General features: G+C 35.1%; 1 protein-coding gene across 10 annotated transcripts in view; it reads right to left on the bottom strand.

Annotated features, from left to right (window-relative positions):
• PARN (poly(A)-specific ribonuclease) overlaps positions 1-18,992 on the bottom strand; it is a 62,921-nt gene that overhangs the window by 1,265 nt on the left and 42,664 nt on the right. For 9 of the 10 annotated variants that reach the window (XM_075165003.1, XM_075165001.1, XM_075165002.1 and 6 more), the window contains 2 exons: positions 8,765-8,954; positions 1,789-1,982 (listed from right to left, as the gene is read on the bottom strand). In XM_075165003.1, the coding sequence (XP_075021104.1) occupies positions 1,789-1,982; positions 8,765-8,954 (384 nt within the window). The remainder of the gene's footprint in view (positions 1-1,788; positions 1,983-8,764; positions 8,955-18,992) is intronic. The other variant, XR_012676090.1, reaches the window with a different exon arrangement.

Here is an 18,992-nt window from a genome sequence, read left to right as displayed (position 1 = left end):
AAAGTGGCTAGAGCAGATATCGAAATGAAGTTTTAACTATTAATATTAATATTTGAATATTCTTCCATACAGGCAGTGCTCCAGATGACCAATAATTAAGATATGACAAGAAATTACTAACAAAACTTGAAATAGCATCAACAATAAATAGATCAATAAAAATAAAATCTTTTGAGGTTTAAATTCATGTGACCTAAGGTTATTTAATTACATTGTGAGTTCTAAACCAGATTAAAAAAAAGAAAATTTATAAAATATGTAACAGGAGAAAGAAAAAATTTTATCACTTGGGCAAATCCATAATTTGACACTTTTACAACAAAAAACTACTATTTCTTCTGCTTTTCAAAATCTGCATCTCCTGAAAGTGAGATTCCTCAAGCTTCAACAATTAGAAGTCCATGAAATGTGAATGATCTGCTCATGGTCCAGTAAGCCTTTCAAATAAGCAAAGGCTTTCTCAGAGCATGTGGTAGACTGCAAGAACTGTTAAGGGTGACTATGATCCACCTGTCCAAAATGTTTGGAAGGGATTTTAAACACACTCACTCTTCATTACCATCTTGCCAAGTGTTATCAGAAAAAAACCCACAGCTGAGTGATTCATAAATCAGCACCCAGTGATTCATAAATTCAGCACCAGAAAGCTAAAGGGCCTGCGTAAGTTTAAGAGCCCAGTAGATCAGCACCTCTCTGGCAGCTTACTCCCTTCATTGGGTTGTTTCAGAAAGTCAACACATTCTCAGGAATGTTCTAGAGAAGAAAGGGCTTCAGCAGAGTTGCAGCCTAGTTATTTATACCAGGGGATATAAAACAGCAGTCTGACTGGGTCAAACTGCATTCAACCTAAAACAGCACTGTGGCCAGAGGAGTAGTGAGGGGCAGGCAGATAGACTGTCAAAGTTTTGGCTTAATTGTAGAGGTAAATAATATTCTGACCAGATTGAGAAATTCCATTGTTTCCTCAACCTACAGAAATATCTTATCTCACAAATAACTGTAAATAAGGGATGTTAGTGCAACATTATCAGGATATATAGTCTTAAAGTGCTAATTAAAAGGGTACATATATTAGCTTTCAGGGCAGCAGGTAGGTTTATTAAAACCAGACTCATTTGCAAGCAACAGAGGTTGTCTAATGACACACATGTGGCAGGGTCTCGCAAATGCACCGCCACACAGGGCAAGCTACGTGCATTCAATTATGCCACGAATCCATCCCATCAAGCTTAAGAGAAAATGTCCACATTAAGTTAACCTTACATTTTGTGATAAAGTATTGGATTAACAGGGAAATCTACTCTAGAATCCTACTTCCTTCGGAGTTCCTTCAAAGGAAGGAAGCATTGCTTATGATACGCAAAACATACTTGGGTAACCTTAACTAGATAATCACATTAAAAAAAAAAAGAGATTAAGAATAGCTAAAAATATACAAAGAGCTTTATTTTCAGGAAGAAAGTAAGCAAGTAAGATATCAACTACGTCCTGCTTCCTTTGGTTGGTCTCAGGTGGGGGTTTGTTTCTTTGTTTGTGGGGGTTTTGTTTGTTTGTTTCTTTGTTTTTTAGTTTGTTTTTTTAATTTGTTTTTTGTTTTTATAATTTTTGAATGATGCAATCTTCAGTTTAAATAACTTATTGCAAAAGAACTTATAACAGTGACTTATTGCATTACATTCACAGAAGTCCAGAAAAGTTAAGATATTCAAGAAAACAACTTCAGTTCTGTCCAGGCCTAGGGTAGTTCGAAACAGAACAGAAAACCATGCCCATGAACATTGCGCTTACCTGCTGGAACTTGTTCTGTCTTGATCTTTTTGAACTTTTTGGCTCTCTTCTTACCATCTGGAAGGGACTCTGCACAGGAGTCTGTCTGATCAGATTCTGGATCTTGGCCTTCTCCCTCTTCCATATCATCAGAACCAGTTTCTTCCTGAATAGGACTCATGCTTCTCTTTCCCACTGTACTGGTACCTGTAAAACTGAAATGTAGAAGAAATATGATTATGAACAAGTCAAGAATAATTATTAGATAGGTACTAGCTGTTGTACATCTATTAAATGCTTATGAAGGTAGTAGAATAAACTGTAGTAGTGGTGTTCCATCAAACTACCTTATCTGGAAGATCGGACTTAACTATAAAATTCCATAAGTTGGCTATCTAATCCAATCTTATGCAGATGAAGGTATTCATTCTTTGTACTATACATGTCTCAGGCTTAGCTGCTATTCTGATGAGATCACTCAACCCAAATTTAATTAAAGCTGTTCTCTATCCCTGCTTAATTTTAATTTTTATTCTCTTAGTTATGAAAGCTCTTGTAAAGCATTTTCAATAGACACTAAGTTATATGCAACTGTTAAGCCTCAAACACACATCTTGATATTGAAGGATCCTACATGCTAACTTCATCCTCTCTCCTGGAACTATATACACAGTTTTAAAAGCATTTCTATTATATAAAGGTAGAGAAAATCATCAAGCTCCATATAATAAACTTTAAATCAGGCCTTAAAGTGAAGAGTGCTACCATCCAATGGGCTGGTAAAATAAAAAGCACAAAAAATTGCACACTCATTTAACAGGTGGTATTTGAACGAAGCCTGACTAATACAGTATGAAGATGAACTTAGAGCTCCATTTCATTCAGCATACATTGAAATAACACTGCATAGATTTTCATTTGACTGGACTGCTATTATTAAGTCTCCTTGAAAGACAAATAACATTATTAAAATCAAATTAGCATGAGTATAAGAAAGAATGCAGTAGCAAAGGGGCTAATTAAAAAAATAGTTCCCGTTACAAACTTCTAGATATGTGAGTATCAGCTACTTAAATGTCTATTTTAATGCTCTTTTAGAACAACCAATTAATGAAAAACTAAAGGTAAGTCTAAAACTACCTTTTTTTTAAGAACTACACAAAGTGCTTGTATGCATCTAAGCTATGTTCTATTCTTTTATTTAAATAAAAATTAATTCCAAGTTATAGAACAAAGCTTTACAAGCTTTTTTTTTTTCTCCCCTAATCAATAATAGCAGGGAATTATGGTGTTTCAATAAGGTTTCAGCTAAAGGACTGTTAAATTTGGCTGTATAGTTTTGGCTTTGAAATGGAATTTTTTCAGCTGAACATTTTGCAATTTAAAACAGACTCTTTCTGGGATGTCCAAAGGCAATAAACAAACATGAAACATATGATTACGCCTCATGCTCTTACTTGCACTTTAGGAGGACAAACACCATTTACTTTGCTGAATAGCTGGCTTTTCCTCCAAACATTCACACACAGAAGGCCTTCTTGCATGATTTCTTACAAATCATCATTTCAAATTGCACCGGAACTACCATCAATAAAAAGATGCAAGCCAAAAAGCGGGATAGAACTGTTTATCCTACATACACACTTCAATATTGTAAAACAGGCAAAAACTAGGTTTGGAAAGAAAAAATGTCTAGTGAAGAAAGAACATTAAGAAAATGAAAAACTGCTATATATATATTTTAAAACATTGTTTAGAAAAGTTTGTAAAAATTCTACTTTTGGGAAAGATATTCTGAAAAATACATAAAGAAGAAAAACTCAGGAGACATAAATTATGATCCCAGGATTTCTTAGACATACTATGAGCACTTGGCTCTTAGAAGGGAGCTTGCACTCACTGTAGGAAGAAGCTCCCTTTTTGAAAGGTCTTAAGGCTGAATTTAATTTTTTTCAACTTAGACTCTTGAGAAGTTATTGCAAATAAAGAGAAATAAGTTCTTGACCTTCAGTGCGCATTTGGCTATTTACCAAAGTACAAAATAAAAGTTAATTTTAGCCCTTATGTTCTTCCTGCAGATACCTTAAGGGGAAAAAAAAAACCACCAAAAACCAGCAGCACAAAATCCAAAATGTATGTATTTTATAATCAACAACTGTTGACTTCTTGCTTTCTCCCAAAACATTAATTTTATTCTACATTCATTCACTGATTGCATGGATTCGAGATGGCTAAGGGTTGATTTTTATGTGTCTTATTCTTCTTTGACCTAAAATAAGATTCAAGGACTACAGCAACATTATTTATTCACTTAGCAATAGTAGCAAATCAGTATGGTTGTATATACAAGTTAGAGCACTACTCACAAAAAAGTTCAGTTTTCTAACTGTACTAGCTATTTTGGAATATGTCCATATCTCTGCCTCAATTTCCTTACTCTGCTGAGAAAGAACTAAACAAAGTGGAAGAACCAAACAAACTAATAGCTATCAGTAATTGTCCAATTCAGATATACTTGTTTAGCATCCTCACCTGTTTGGATACCTTAACCATTTAGAGACAGAGACTTACAATCATCCATTAACAAACGTAGCACTTAGGTTTCAAAACACACATGTACAACAGTTATCCAGGCAATTTTTTTTTTTTTTAAAGAATATATTTAAGAATGTTCTGAAATTTCTTTTGTAAATTGAAATGGAGATTGTTCTCATTTTTTAAATAAAATTACTAGCCAAGTTGCTGGGGTTTTTTTTGGGGGGGAAGGGGGGGCGCGGGGGGGGAGGGCAGGGAACAAAAAACAATACCACAAGAGAAGCCTATCATATATTGCCAGTTGGCAAATCCACTTAGTGAACACAATATAGCTTTCACATCAGTCAGTGATGATAGTAGGTGGGGTTCCAAGCGTCTTCAATGACGGCAGTTCCCACTAGTACTTCCTCAACCTCTCCCTTCTGTTGACCTATTTTAATGCCAGCCTGCGGGCAAACCTGACGAGGATGAATGCCACTGGAGGAAGGTGGTAGAAACAGAAAATCTAGATTTTATTCTCAACTTCTGTTCCTATTAAGTACAATCCTAATCAACAAAGAATACAGGTTTTTTGTTAAATTCCAGCAGTATGACTAGCAACATTAGTACTGCATGAATCAACAGGATGTGGAGGACTTATATATCACTACTGCCAGAAAGAGCACGGACTCCACCTGATTAAACTGAACTTTGTTATCTCATTTCAGCTACTAAATAGCAGCAATCCAACTAATACTATGGTAATTAGTTTGAAAGAATCAGCAAGTGGGGGGGGGGGGGGGGGGGGGGCAAAAGGTGGGAAAAAATTATGATGATGTAGCATTACACATTTTTTGTTTTGCAAAAGCATGTCCTACTTTTAAAGGGACCACTTACTTCCATCACAACAGAGCATCTTGAATTGGCCTGGATATATAGAGACCTCCAACTTCAAGTAAATTTCATTTAAACAAAAACATAAACCCCATGTTTTCTTGCTACTTTGAACAACATTGAGGAGGGGAGTAGTTACTGACCCATCATAAAAATCAGTCATTTCAGCCTAAGAGCAGGTGAAATCTCCTCAAATAACACTAGAATACTGGAATACTATAATAATTTGCTTGCTATATTTATTATCCATATCTTTAATGACTCAGCTTTTCCCAATTCTTATCCTTTATTTAGTAATAAACCACTATAAACAACCATTTCTGTAAAAAGCAAAAGAATCATCAGCAGAAATACCTGAACATTTCAAAAATGAGAGAAACTATCTTCAGCACCCTGACTTGACAGAAGATGCAACACTCCTGGTTTTAGGCACAAAACTTGTAAGGCAAAATGACGTATCACTTTCCTGTATTTCATACTAGTGTAAGTCTTTTGCCATTGACCTTATTTTATTTTACTCATTCCTAGATGATGATCAGGAAAATTATAAGTAACTACAAGTAGAGCAGGATATCTAGTTTTACATAGAACATACCCTATTTGATTTTTCATGTTATGGTTTAACACTATTTTGCTAAGGAAAAGATCTTAAATCCATGCATTTAAGAGTCATGGCAGAGCTGGCAGGCAGTTATTTGCTAAGCACAACGTAGCCGGTACTGTGTAATTCACAAGAGGCCATGATCCATCCGTTTCGAAAGTCTATTCTGAATAGTGAACAGCTTTAGATAAGAGGATCTTATTAACTACTTGAAGTTTTGTCAAATGCATCAGTTTTTCCGCTACTTCTGCATCTGACATTAATAATCAGGCATATTTCCATTAAAATAAATTTTGATATCTAACAGTAGTAATAAGTTATATGCAAGGGGTATATGTTAATTATAAGTGATTTTACCTTGTGACTGCTATTAATAATATTAAACTATATTTTCTGAAGAATAGTTCCTCTACAATATGGGGCTATAATTTTTTTAGTAAGACAGGAATTAAAGAACCTTTGTTACATACTTATCAATCTGTCAATTTAAGACAAAAGTTCCTTACAAGAAATACCCAACAACTTCATTACTGAATGAAAAAGTAGCCAAGATATATTGTCATCATGGAGAGGAACAGCTATTCTGCAGCTGTGCTCCCTGGCAGAAACTGATGCGGTAAGCTTATTAAATAATAAATAAATAAAGGATGTAATAACATGAAGCTATTATAAGAGATCAGCTGCTAGATACATCTCAGTATTGAGCGCTCAACTATATATGATTCAAATTAATCTGGACAAATATACACACATATACATCCACTCATATATTTGTCCTGATTGTTTCATATAAATATTTGTTATATTTATTATATTTTATACAACAATGGTTGTATATAATATATAAAAATACAAATAAATATTTTTGAGATATCTTTGTCTAGAAACAAAATGAGAATGTTCATCCTGAGTGAACTAAAAGACCACAAGGTTTGCAGTTCCATGTTGTACCTAACCAGATTACACTTAAGAGGAAACATTTATAAAAGATTAGTTGACAGGAGAACACAATCTAACTAGTAACAAATAAAAATAAAATGAAGAAAAATATGTCAAAAGACCTGCATGAAAGGGAATTTGGGACAGAACCAAATCATTTTATTAACAGAATAACAAGAGAACAAAAATTCATGTAACATCAATTACAAAAGAAGTTCTATCAGCAAAATAAAGGCTGCTATCCAAGGCTATCAAAGTGTTGATCATCTGAAAACAAGGCTGCTTCTTGTGGAATTTTACAACACTAGACAAAATAGATTAAAAATTCTCATGGAGATTAACTGCTCAGGCATACAACTCATTGTGGTGTATCATAATTTTAAGGAAAGAATTCACTGAAAATTTTATTCAGCAATTTTCCAAATAATACATTTGCGGTAGTCCTCAAACTTCTTTGTGAGTTAACAACAAATCAGCTTTCCACATTTACTGTTTTCCAAAGTATATGTTAAAAGAATAAGTTGTCTATGGTTCAAACTATAAGCTGCCACTCTTACCATCTCTCTAGAATCTGAGAGATGATACTCAAAAAACAACGTTCATTGAGGAGATACTTCCTCTAGTAGAAATAAAACTAGGACTTAGTATTTCTTTGCAGTAGACTCAAGATGTTTTCAGACTATTTAATACAGACTTAATTATAGACCTAAACCTTAGCCACATGTAAACTAGTGCCAAGACAATCTTTAGAGTTCCTCATGTCTTCGCAGCATGTTTTCCTAAGTACAATAGTTCAATTAAACTAACTTCATTTGATATGGATTTTATCACCAGGTTCCTTCATATGGTTTTTAGGGACCAAACATGTCTCTAACACATTTAGAATTCTCACCATGGCAAAAGCCATGAAAATTTGATAGCTAGCCAAAATACACACCTGCATTTAATTTTGAAAGTAGGCAAATCATAAGCTCATGTAAGTGAGAAGTACAGAACAAGTTTAGTGTATTTGTTACGTGACAGGTAACATTTACAGGAGAATATAATGACAGCTAGAACTTATCATAGAACTCCCAAGAAAGATAAAGCAGAAAGACCTCAGTGTTGGTTTTAAGACCATCTCATTTGGTCTGTCTCACCGGGGGTGGGGGTGGAACAAACCAAACCAAACCACCCACCAAAACCACCACTTGCATGTAACTTATGCACTCCACTTATGCGCTTATTTCTATATAGAATTGATAGCATGGAGGGGGGAGCGGGGAGAAAGAACGGCAATAACTTGATAGGTTAATTATATAATTATATTAACACTAAAAGACCCTTCCCATTCACAGCTACACAGGTGACTGAGAAAGAAGCCTCCTGTTACCATCATATCCAAAACCTGTCATTAATATGTGAGGGTAAAAATGGAACAAGGAATACACACAGCAACATACTGTACCAGAATCAAAACTGGCATCTCCTGACTTAATTTTGTCCTTAAATAACGAACTAAAACCCTATTCAAGTTTTACTCCAAAAACTTAAAGCCATGCAAGTGTCATCATTTGCCTTCCTATTTCTGAAGCATAAGGACAACTTCATCAGGACTGCTTAAGATGGTAAATTATACCCTTCCCTGTGGCAGTATTATCACCATAGAAAGTAATCCAAAAACCAAGATGGCCTTTACAAGGGTATAAGATGACAGCTAAGTTTCCAGATGACACAAGCCATTCAGAGGTGTCAAATGAATAAAGAAAATAATTCTTTTATTTTGGTTATAAGAAATGGTGCTGCTACATCAAGCTCAGAAGCTGCGATTTGACCTGCCCTCAAGATCCCAGTATTTTAAAAATTTGTCTGATCACATTTATGACCAAATTCCCTCTGCTCTTTTACCCATGATCTTGTGACAGCTGATGTACCACTACTGATTTATATGCAAAGAAATATGTACAGAAAAAAAAGTCACCTATTTGTTAAGAACTATCTGAAAATTGCTAGACTTCTAATAAAAATGCAATAAAAATACAGGAGTTGGCAATGCAGGAAAAGTCTCACCTGTTAACACAGTAGTATCGACTCTGGGAAACGTAAGGTGTGCATTGAGTTTTTAACCGCTTTCTCTCCATCTCCTTCCAACTATCTTCTGTACATTTTCTCTTTGCCTGTTTTTCTTCATGTTTTTTCTCAACGTATTCTGCATATGTCTGGATCCTATAACTTTCAGCATACCTGCTGGTGTTTACAGCTATAGGGAAGAAGAGTGATGTTATATACAAAACACTGTAAAATGACAGCATGCCCTCTCCTGAAATAACTTATTTTGAAAAACAGAAGGCAGTGAGCTATTCGTTCTGTTCATATAAATGACTTCTAGTTCCATTGTTAGTGATTAGGGAAGGGGGAAAAAAAAAAAAAAAGAAAATGCCATACTCTCCTAAATTCACATGGTGTGTTTGAATTAGATATTCAAAACTCTCCTCAGAGTTCATACGAAAAGGGTTAAATCTACTTAAGACTTTTCTTTTAAATTAGAAACCATCAATTCTTCAGTCGTAACCCTCTTCCAGATTGCTTGTTGGCAAGAAAAGATTTCCTGGATTTTTTCCCTTTTAGTCTCATTACTTAACCCAGCAGGTTTATTTTGCAAGTCTGCCAGGAAAAGACGACATTTGCAAAGCCTTTGCCAAAACTCTGTTTGATTGCTGTGAAACATAAGCTTATTTGAGCTGCATTTTTGGTTGCACAAGATATCCATGGAAGCAGCATTTAACTAATATCCAGCTGTTCCATCCCTGTATCTTTCTAATGTTTGGTCTCCATTTAACTAAAAAAGACTGCAAGTTGAAGGTAGAAGGATTTCTGTCAATGCAAAATTAGAATCACTTCAAAAATAAAGAGAAAACTTTCACTGCCTTCACTCAGCAACAATTTACCAACATTCCTTCAAATCCCAGCATCTTCACTGCTCTCAGCCTTTAGTCTGCAAGCCAAGCTCTGGCCTGAAGCCATCACTATAACAGATGAATCAGCAAATTAAACTGACTGTCAACTGGTGTCCTCTGCTGTTTTCAGTCTAACTCACCGAAAGTATTGTAAACCAACCAGTCAACCAGTTTAAATGTAAAAAAAAAAAAAAAACAAAACCAAACCCTGATTGTTTTTCATATACTTGGGCTGCGCATTTTAAAATACCATAATTGTAGTGGAGACAAAATCCTGATTTTATTATGTGTTTCCAATCTTTTTGTAGAAATTTCAGATGTGTATCCAACTTTCTGGTTCTAGTTAAAGTGTTGTCATCTTGAATACAGGTATTCTGTTTACCTCTAGCCCAAGCACTAGAAATAGCAAGCTCCAACATCACAATTCAGAAAAGGTGAGGAAGATGGGTGGATTTGGTTTTTCTCCTGTTTCAGAATAGATCATATATTCTGCATATTGGCTATGCTACTGTGGAATTAATTACCTATAGTACCAGTCACAGCATATAGATGCTGCTGCAAAGTCTTTCAAACGTACATAAAACTGGGCAATGGCTTTGTATATTTAATTTTAATCCCAAGAATAGATACCAGCAATTGTTAACATAATATAGGTGTTATATATTGTTGCACTAACCAAAGAGATGTTATGCATGAGATTGTTGCACTAACCAAAGAGATGTTATGCATACCTCCTTTCACACCCCTTATATTTGTTTTGAACTGTGAAGTTACAGGATCTGTTTGTAAGAATTAGGAGTATATTTATTGCCCATGAAGTTATGGTGCAGGCATCATGAATGAATTAATAATGCTCACTGGAGTTACTGCATGCCAGCCGACATTCCTCAGGGTAAAATTTGTTTAGTTAAACTCAAGCATGTTTTTACTTGCTAAAATCAAGCACATAGTTACCATGGATCATCTGATAAACAGTGATTTGTTAAAACACAATAACCATTTCACATTATTTGTTTTGCTATAAACTAAGAGCCAAAGTTATGGCTCTTCCATTTAACTCCCTGACAAACCCGGCCTGTATTTAAGGCGGGGGGGGGGGGGGGGGAATCATCCTTATGCAGCTTAAAGATAATTTTAAAATAAATCTGTGCAAGAGTCAATATTTTTGAACAAAGACAACTCTGCTTTCCTGAAATAAGGCCTATATTTTATAGTAACCCATTCATATTACACATACACACATAAATACATGCATATACATATATATATTTAATATAAAAAATTATATGCTGAATATATTGCTTCATGCATTGAACAACCAAAATGAAGGCATATGGAGAATTCTATGGAGCCACACAGATAAATCAATCTTGCATGGTCTTGAACTGAAGAGCAGCTCCCTGTAAAAGTTTAAAATACATTTTCTCTGATGCTTTTTTGATGAATGCTGTCCATATTGCCAAACAAAGCAAATACAGTTACATCGCTCTGCATTGCCAATAGAAGAAATGCATTGCTAGAATGCTTTGTGAATTCTAACGAACTGAAGAGAACTTAGGGTGTTTATTTACTTAATTATCTAAATTATAAGAGAGAAGATAAATCTTTCTGTGAGAAACCTGACCTAGTAACCAACACCACATGGCTGCATTTCATTACACTGGTTGCAGCCGTGAAGTTTCATTTCTGTCTTATAGTAGAATAATAGTAATTGCACATTATTTTAGGAAAAACATTTCCAGAGGATGGCATCTTCCCTAGTTATTAGGCAAGCTATTAAACAGGTTGACTGATGTTGAGTGATCTAAGAGGAATGTGTACAAAGATCCTCTTTCATCAAGTCCTCGCTCTTATGCAGAGCAAAATCCTGACAGATGGCCTGACAGACAATATTAAGTCTCTGAATAAATAGACAAATATTTAAGTGAACTGTGTAGGTAAAAACCCCACAATATATAAATAAAATAAATACACAGAACCACACAGATTAAGGCTGCAATACTAAACACTAAATTTAAGGTTCACAGGTGAATTTTTACTTTACTATTTCATAAAGTGACCTCTGTATAGATGCTGTGTTAGTCTTATCTGATCATGTACTACTTAAAAACATGGGACTGCTGCCTCAGTCAGATCGACAATGTTTAATTAGTGAGTAGCTAATTCAGTTATTTTGTTTTATTCTCATTACTCATTGTATGGTTCCACAGCCTTATTTATTGACTTCTAGGGCTATTCATGCTCCATTTAAAAAAATCAGAAGTTCGCATATGCACTTTTTTCATCATGGTATTGTCCAGTGTTTCAAATTAAAGCTCATGAGCTGAAGGAGCAGGGCTATGTGCCTATTTTGTAAATAGAAAACAGAAGTAAAGACTCAACAACACAAATTAGAAGGTATCTTTTAAATTAACCTAAATGGAATTAAATTGTCCACTACACAAAGCATTCAATCAGGGTTGTGTTCCTACACAGCAAATGTATTAACATATTCTCACAGAAGTCATAAATCAAAATTCGCCAAAAGAAACAGCATGTAGTCACGTGGCCAGGGACTTTATCAATGCATAAGCATAATTCACCTATATTATGTTAAATATTAGTGAAATTGGTATTGCAATATTAATGTGTGGTTTTTTTTTTTTTTTAGCCTATATGCAGTTTTCAGACTTTTAAGCATACCTGGACAATTTCTGCTGCAAGGCATCACACTTACATGCAGGACTAATTAGTTGGACCAGAAATTAAACGCACTTCTCCAGCCTCTCCCACTAGAATTATGAAAGTTACTGAGAGTTGCTAGCATTGACTCAATATAAAAAGCATTGGGCACACTCTCTGTTGGCTACTGTCAGAAAGAGATGCATGAACTTGAGACCATTCTCACTAATTAGCCAACATTTCTGCTGATTTCTACTCTTACCCTACCCTCTCCAATTTGTCTTTTTCCCAGTTCAGTCTTTTCTGGGTATGTCTATCTCATATTGGTCTTGCAATCTATCATAACCCTAAACATTCTTCAACATTAAACTCACTGTTTCCTATTTTCTCTGGCAAGGCAGTACTCCTACCTCCTTTTTTAAATTGTTTGTCTCCGCTACCATAAGGCACCAGTTTTTCCCAACTTAACCAAGCTATATCCCACCCATTATCCATTTCTTTATCCCAGTTTTTTTTCATGCAGGGTAGTCCTTGCCAAATGCATTTTTCTTTAGTGTCAAACCAGTTTATTTTCAAACCTGGTCCAATTACAGCCTCTTTGCTCCATCTGAACATGTAAACTAGTTAGTTCCCAATCTCACCCCCATTCACTAGTTCCTTGGCCATCCCTTACCTAAAACAAGGAAGCAGAGCTGGCAATGGGGCTGGAACCATACGCTGGTCTATGCAGTACTACAAAAAACCTTGGTGAAGTGAAACCTTGGTCCACCTCCAAAAGGACCAGCACACCCCAAACAAGCAAACAAAAACATATGATAAAAATTACTCCATTAATTTTTTCCTTAAAATTTTTTCCTTAAAATAGTCTTGTTTGAAAGCCAAAATAAAGAACACTGTAAAGAACAAGGACAGCACCGGGACAGCTTTCCCTCCCCGCCCAGACTAAATGAACAGTTTTTAAAATTATGAGCAATCTTTAGGATTAGGAAGGAGGCAGGTTATACTGACTCCTACCAATTAATTACTATATTTAGTTTTCTTTCTTAATGTTTCTTCACTTGGAGTAAGTCCAGAGTTAATTATGAATGGCACTTATTCAAATACAGAAATATAGCGCAGATTCAATCTCACAATCTTTGTGCTCTCTTCTCTCCCAGTACATACAGAGAATGAAATTCTAAACTAGCTGGCTACTTTATTGTATTATTCAGTGATTTGCAAAATTTCATAGGCACGTAGAAGAATCTAGAAGACTACAAAACAACTTTAGCAGGAAAGAAGTGATCCTGAGAATAACTGTCCTATGTATTATATTACTCTTAGTCCTGACAAAAGAATAATTTCAAAAAACAACTAAATGTAGTGGATTAGACCATTTTCTCAAGTCTGGTTACAAAAAGAGTTAGCTAAACTGTGTTACTTTTGACAGTTAGCAGGTCAGAAGGATTCAAATTCATTTGTATTTCAAAAGAAAAACCTGAATGTTTCATTAAATCCTGCTTTTAAAGTGTTGGGGTTTTGTTTGTGGTTTTGGGTTTTTTTAAAAATTCTTTTCATCTGGAATGCTCACATCAACTCATCACCAATCAGCTGAAGAGCACAGTGGAGTTTTAGGAGAGTAAACCCATCTAACAATGTTACTGTCAAAACTGATCTAAGGCCTCATTAATTTACCAGGGTAAGACACCTGTGTATGACAGGATTCTTTAAAGCCTTGGTCATCAACCCACACTAGCAAGGCAGCTATTTTGTTGAGTTGGATGTATTCAGCATACACTTTGCTAAAGCTTTTATTGAGATGAAACCTTATCCTGAAAATAGTTTTATCCACTTTCAACAGAATTATCCTGCACAGGTCTACTTCTAACAGAGTCAAACAAATATTTCAATCGTGACTGAAGAGAGTCAAAAATAACTGCTAATTCAGCTACAGAAAGCCTGACTGCCTGCTTTCCATTTTCCATAAAAGCTGTGCTGCTGCATTGAAACCCTGTTGCACAAGCCAAGGTAACTACAGCAGACTTGCCCAGCATTGCTGAATGAAGTGACACTTCATCAGTGTGCTTCTCAAGATCCTTGTCCTTAAGGAAGGTTAAAGAGAAGAAAAACTCTCACTGCAAACAGTTTATTTAAAAAAAAAAAAGTAGAGAATTAAATAAAACAAGGTATTAAGATCTCATGAAAGATCCTCTAGGATCATCCTGCACTGAAGCATTATGAAGGGAAAGTCTTGGTTTGCTCTGAGATCAGGAGATAATTGAAATTCACTTACAATTTCTTTTACTGATAAAAAAACATTTAACCACGTGAAAGTCAGAGCCTAATTGTTTGAAACCTATAATGCAGCATAATTTTGGATCCCAGCATCACTTAGAAAAATTCAAAAGCCCTGAAGAAGTTAAAAAGTATGTACTTCCAGAAATATAACCACAGATAACTGTCTCAGAGATCAGCACAATGATTTACTCTGTCTTTTTTTCAGGATAAGGAAAGCAGCCTCAATGTAACTGTTCGAAAGTCTCAAGTCTCTTAGTACCAGTTGTAGCATTCAATCATAAAATATGTGTGCTTCAACAAGTTTTTCAATTATTTAACATGCCTGTTTCCCTCCCACTTTCCCAAGGGAATTTATCAAACTTCTCTATATGCATTGTTCCTCCTTGGTTGCCCAAACTTTACAACAGGCTGGAAGGTACTGTATTTAAGAAGTGCCAAATCTCAACATTTCGTTAGAGAACTTAAGTTTTTATCAATTTCACCAACACAGACCACCTATTCAAACTACTCTAAGAAAATATAACTCTCTGAAATCATCTGCATTGCATTTGCTAAAATAAAATACTTGACTGATCATTTTCACACGCTTAGAAATTTAGATGTCTAAAAATTTTTGTTTAGGAAAAAAACAAGATGAAACAAAACAACTGAGGTAAAATACCATGTTATTTCTACCACCATGAAGAAAATCTTAACTTTGTATAAACAACTTTTGTTCTGAGATATAGGTACAGAATTAAGTACAAAACGTTCAAGGACAAATCCTATGCTAGGACAACATTTTTCGAAGTTACAAAATATATCAACTTTGTTAGTTAACTCCGTACCTAATTTCATAAGCTGCATACTGACTGCACAGAAACGCAAATTAAGGTTGGTGAAGATGTATTTCCTTGCTCCAAGGAATCTGTGTACTAGAGTATGATGGAGAAAAGTAATTTAACACTTTGAAGGATCCATAGTCTCTGACTTATGTTTGATAATAGCAACTATCTGCAGGCTGCATCAAAACTGAAAACTCCAATTTGTACATGATGCTTGATTATCTCTTTCTGTTTTCCTCTCCCGTATTAGCCTAAGATAGCGGAAGGTGCCTATACGGATTCTAAAATAGACTTTTAAAAAAGACTATTTTACAAAGATTGTCATATCTCTATTGACATCTGAATCCAGAGCAGGATCAATGTGGTGACAAAACAGCTGTTCACCTTGCAAAGGAGGATGGCAAGTTAGTCAGAGAGCAAACCAAAATAAGTCTTTGACTCTCCATTTTGAAGAAAATGGGAAAATTAACAGGTGATCTGAAAGAAAATGGTTTTACAGAAGAAAGAAAAAATGCCAAGTACAAAGCATGGCAGAGAAAGAGGCTCCTTATACAATGTTTTAAACTAAGAAAATTTCTCTCGACAAAGGGAGATAGTATAGTCCACTGAGACATTTCACATTATGCACATGTATGCGGATTGTTATAAAGGATTTTAACTTTCTTTAAGATGCATTCTTAATTACTGAAAGAATTCAAGCTACTTAACCTTTGCACCCTGTTTAAATACCTCAGTAATTGAAAAAAAAAGCTGTGAAATGTATTCACCCATTTCCAAAAATCCAAATCAAATTAAAAGGTAGTCAAAAGACTTCCAATATTATATTAAGAAAAAACCTACTATATTAAAACTTACAGGGCACAGGGGGTTTTTTGTTTTGTTTTTTTTAATTGATGATAAAAAATATGGCTGCAGGTGCCTGAAGGCAAGTCTATAATCAGTCCTCTTAATTCTGCATCACTAATGCTGAAAGTTGTAAAATAGCTACCTATATTATGATTTATACCACAGATTCCACTGTAAAACCATGACTAGAATATATCAACCAGCAATTCATTTTCTTGTTATAGTCAAGATTCCTGAACAACATAAGCAGAAATTCACCACATCTCATTCCCTGCATTTACTAGTACAGAGAAGCTTTTAAATCAACACTGGAGAATTTTAATTTCCAGGAGTACTAGTAAAGTGTTCAGATCTGTTAATCTACAAATTAAAAGTGTAAAAAGTACAGAATACTTCCCTTCTAATCAGATAGAAGGTCTCAATGTCTATTATTACTCAAAGCACAGAGAGCTCAGATCTCAAAGACTTTTTGGAAAGAAATGGAAGTCACGGTCTGGCTAGACAGCTGATTTAATCTAACAGCTTGTTACCAAATGGGAGAATCCCATTCCTTGCTCCTTAGCCCCTGCTCCAAACTACATGGTCCCATGCCCTCCTTTACAGTGTTTCTGGTGTTTATTGACCTGCTGAGCCAGTTCATCTTGCTGAACCAGCAGGAATTTTCCTTTATTATTTTTTCTGGACACAGAACCAGCAAAAGAAAAGCAGCGAGAGCTCGCTGTTGGAGTGGGGAAAGAGTCACCCCCTTTATGGAACCATGAAGGATTAAGACTGGCACAAACCATTAGCTATATTTTAATACCGGCAAATTAAACGTTTCAGCTAAGGCTGAGCAGTTGCAGGAAGCACACTCCTGCAAAATATGATGACATTTCTGACACTTGTTAAGAACTTCAGAACAAAAACTAGTGAACTGAGCTTGGAGACATCCTCATGGCAGTGCTGTCCAGAAGACCATTCAAGATTAACACAGACATTTTCAATTGAAGCGCCTAGTAATGCTCCACATGTCGGGTGCTTCAAAAAGAACTATCCAGTTAATGAGTTCACCCATCAGATACAGTTTGCTACAGGAATGATTGCACCCTATTGCCAGAATTAACATATTCACTACTGCATCAAACAAGTGTGTTGATACTGTCCCCATCTAAAAAGGCACCCCAAATAAAACCAAATCTTTACCTTTTCCATTTTGATAATCCTTATTAGCCATGAGGAGTGCAAAACCTACAGACTAACTGCTCAGGTCTTCCTAGTGAAACCATTTCATTCAAGTCCTTACATAGCATACAGGTATGTATAACAAATCATTACGATCTTTTGAAAAACTATATGCTGTTTCAAGGTAACGTATGTTTTTAAAAAATCCAACTTACATGAAAATGACGTAAAAGCACGTATCTACAAGATGATTATATCTTACTACAATTATTACAACTATTAGTTTCTCATCTTAAATGCCATTTTGATGCAGCAGAAGAATTTAAGCCACTCAAAAATTAACATGAGAAATACCAAGCCACTGATGCAAAATTTAAGCCAAGCTTTCCTAAAACATCAAAACCGTGTGGATCTTAAAAATTTGAAATTTGATGGGGGAGAGGAGAAGGGAAATCACAAAAAGCTAGAGACACTACTTGAGACTGCACATAATTTCAATAAAAAGTAGCACTACAGTAATGACTGAGATTAGACATGCTGCAGTATGACTCCAGCTTCCTTGGTCTACATTAAGGAAGTTTCCTGCCCAGAGTATGTATCTGACATGAATTTCACATTATCTTATTGGTGAGAACACAGCCACGTGAAATACAATTTTTCAAAGAATCTGGGTAATACAGTAGATACTCCCTTCCATCTCCCCAAATTCAGTGAGAAGAGACTGATATGCACGCAATCTCAAAATACATATGTACATTTTTAAATTGTGGTGGCAAGTATTCATGCTAAGTAGAAGGTTCTATAGCAAACCTTATAAAACACTAATAAACCATAAAGTCCAGCACTGTCTGAGAAGCTCACAAGTTCAGAAAGATTAATGACTTAAACAAGAATCATTGAAAGGCCATCAGAATTTCAGCTGCTGCACCTGCCTTAGTCCATTGCTCCCCTGCTGTCTAAATACATTGGTCTACTCAATGCCTAGGGGAAGAAGATATCTTGCACACAGTAAATTCTATATAAGCTCATGTAACAGGGCACTAACACATGGAACAACTTAACATTATTTCAATGCTTGCCATTTATGACAAGCAGTTGCTTTTCACACGTATTTAAAATTTCAGGTTAAGTGTATTTATTGCATTTTAAAACAGCAAGAAAAAATTCTCAGGAAGGTACTCAAGTTAAAATTAGTCTTAAATCCAGTGGTCTTAAAATATCGTAGAAGTTGCTTATAATAAGAACATAGACGTTATTAAACTGCACCTAAGCCTTAGGTAAAGATAATTAAGAGCAAGCATTAGCTGCTAAGGGAAAATAAACCAGGTATATTTTTGAAGTACCACTGATAAACTTGTCCATTATTTCCATTAACATATAACTATGTCAAATGTCTCAGAACGGAAACCCAATTTTACTTTCAAGCACTTAAATTTAACATAAGACTTTTCCCATGTTTCAGAAATTAATCCACCCTCAAGTAACAGCAATTTTTAAGAGTACATTTTAGATGGCCTATAAAGACTCCACAAGTGCAAAGATATCTAAAGAAACCTCCCTTTAAGAGTGCAT

Source organism: Calonectris borealis, chromosome 16, assembly GCF_964195595.1.
Source record: "Calonectris borealis chromosome 16, bCalBor7.hap1.2, whole genome shotgun sequence".
Lineage (NCBI taxonomy): Eukaryota > Metazoa > Chordata > Aves > Procellariiformes > Procellariidae > Calonectris > Calonectris borealis.
The sequence above is the reverse complement of the archived record's forward strand: the minus strand, read 5'-3'. Positions and strand labels throughout refer to the sequence as shown.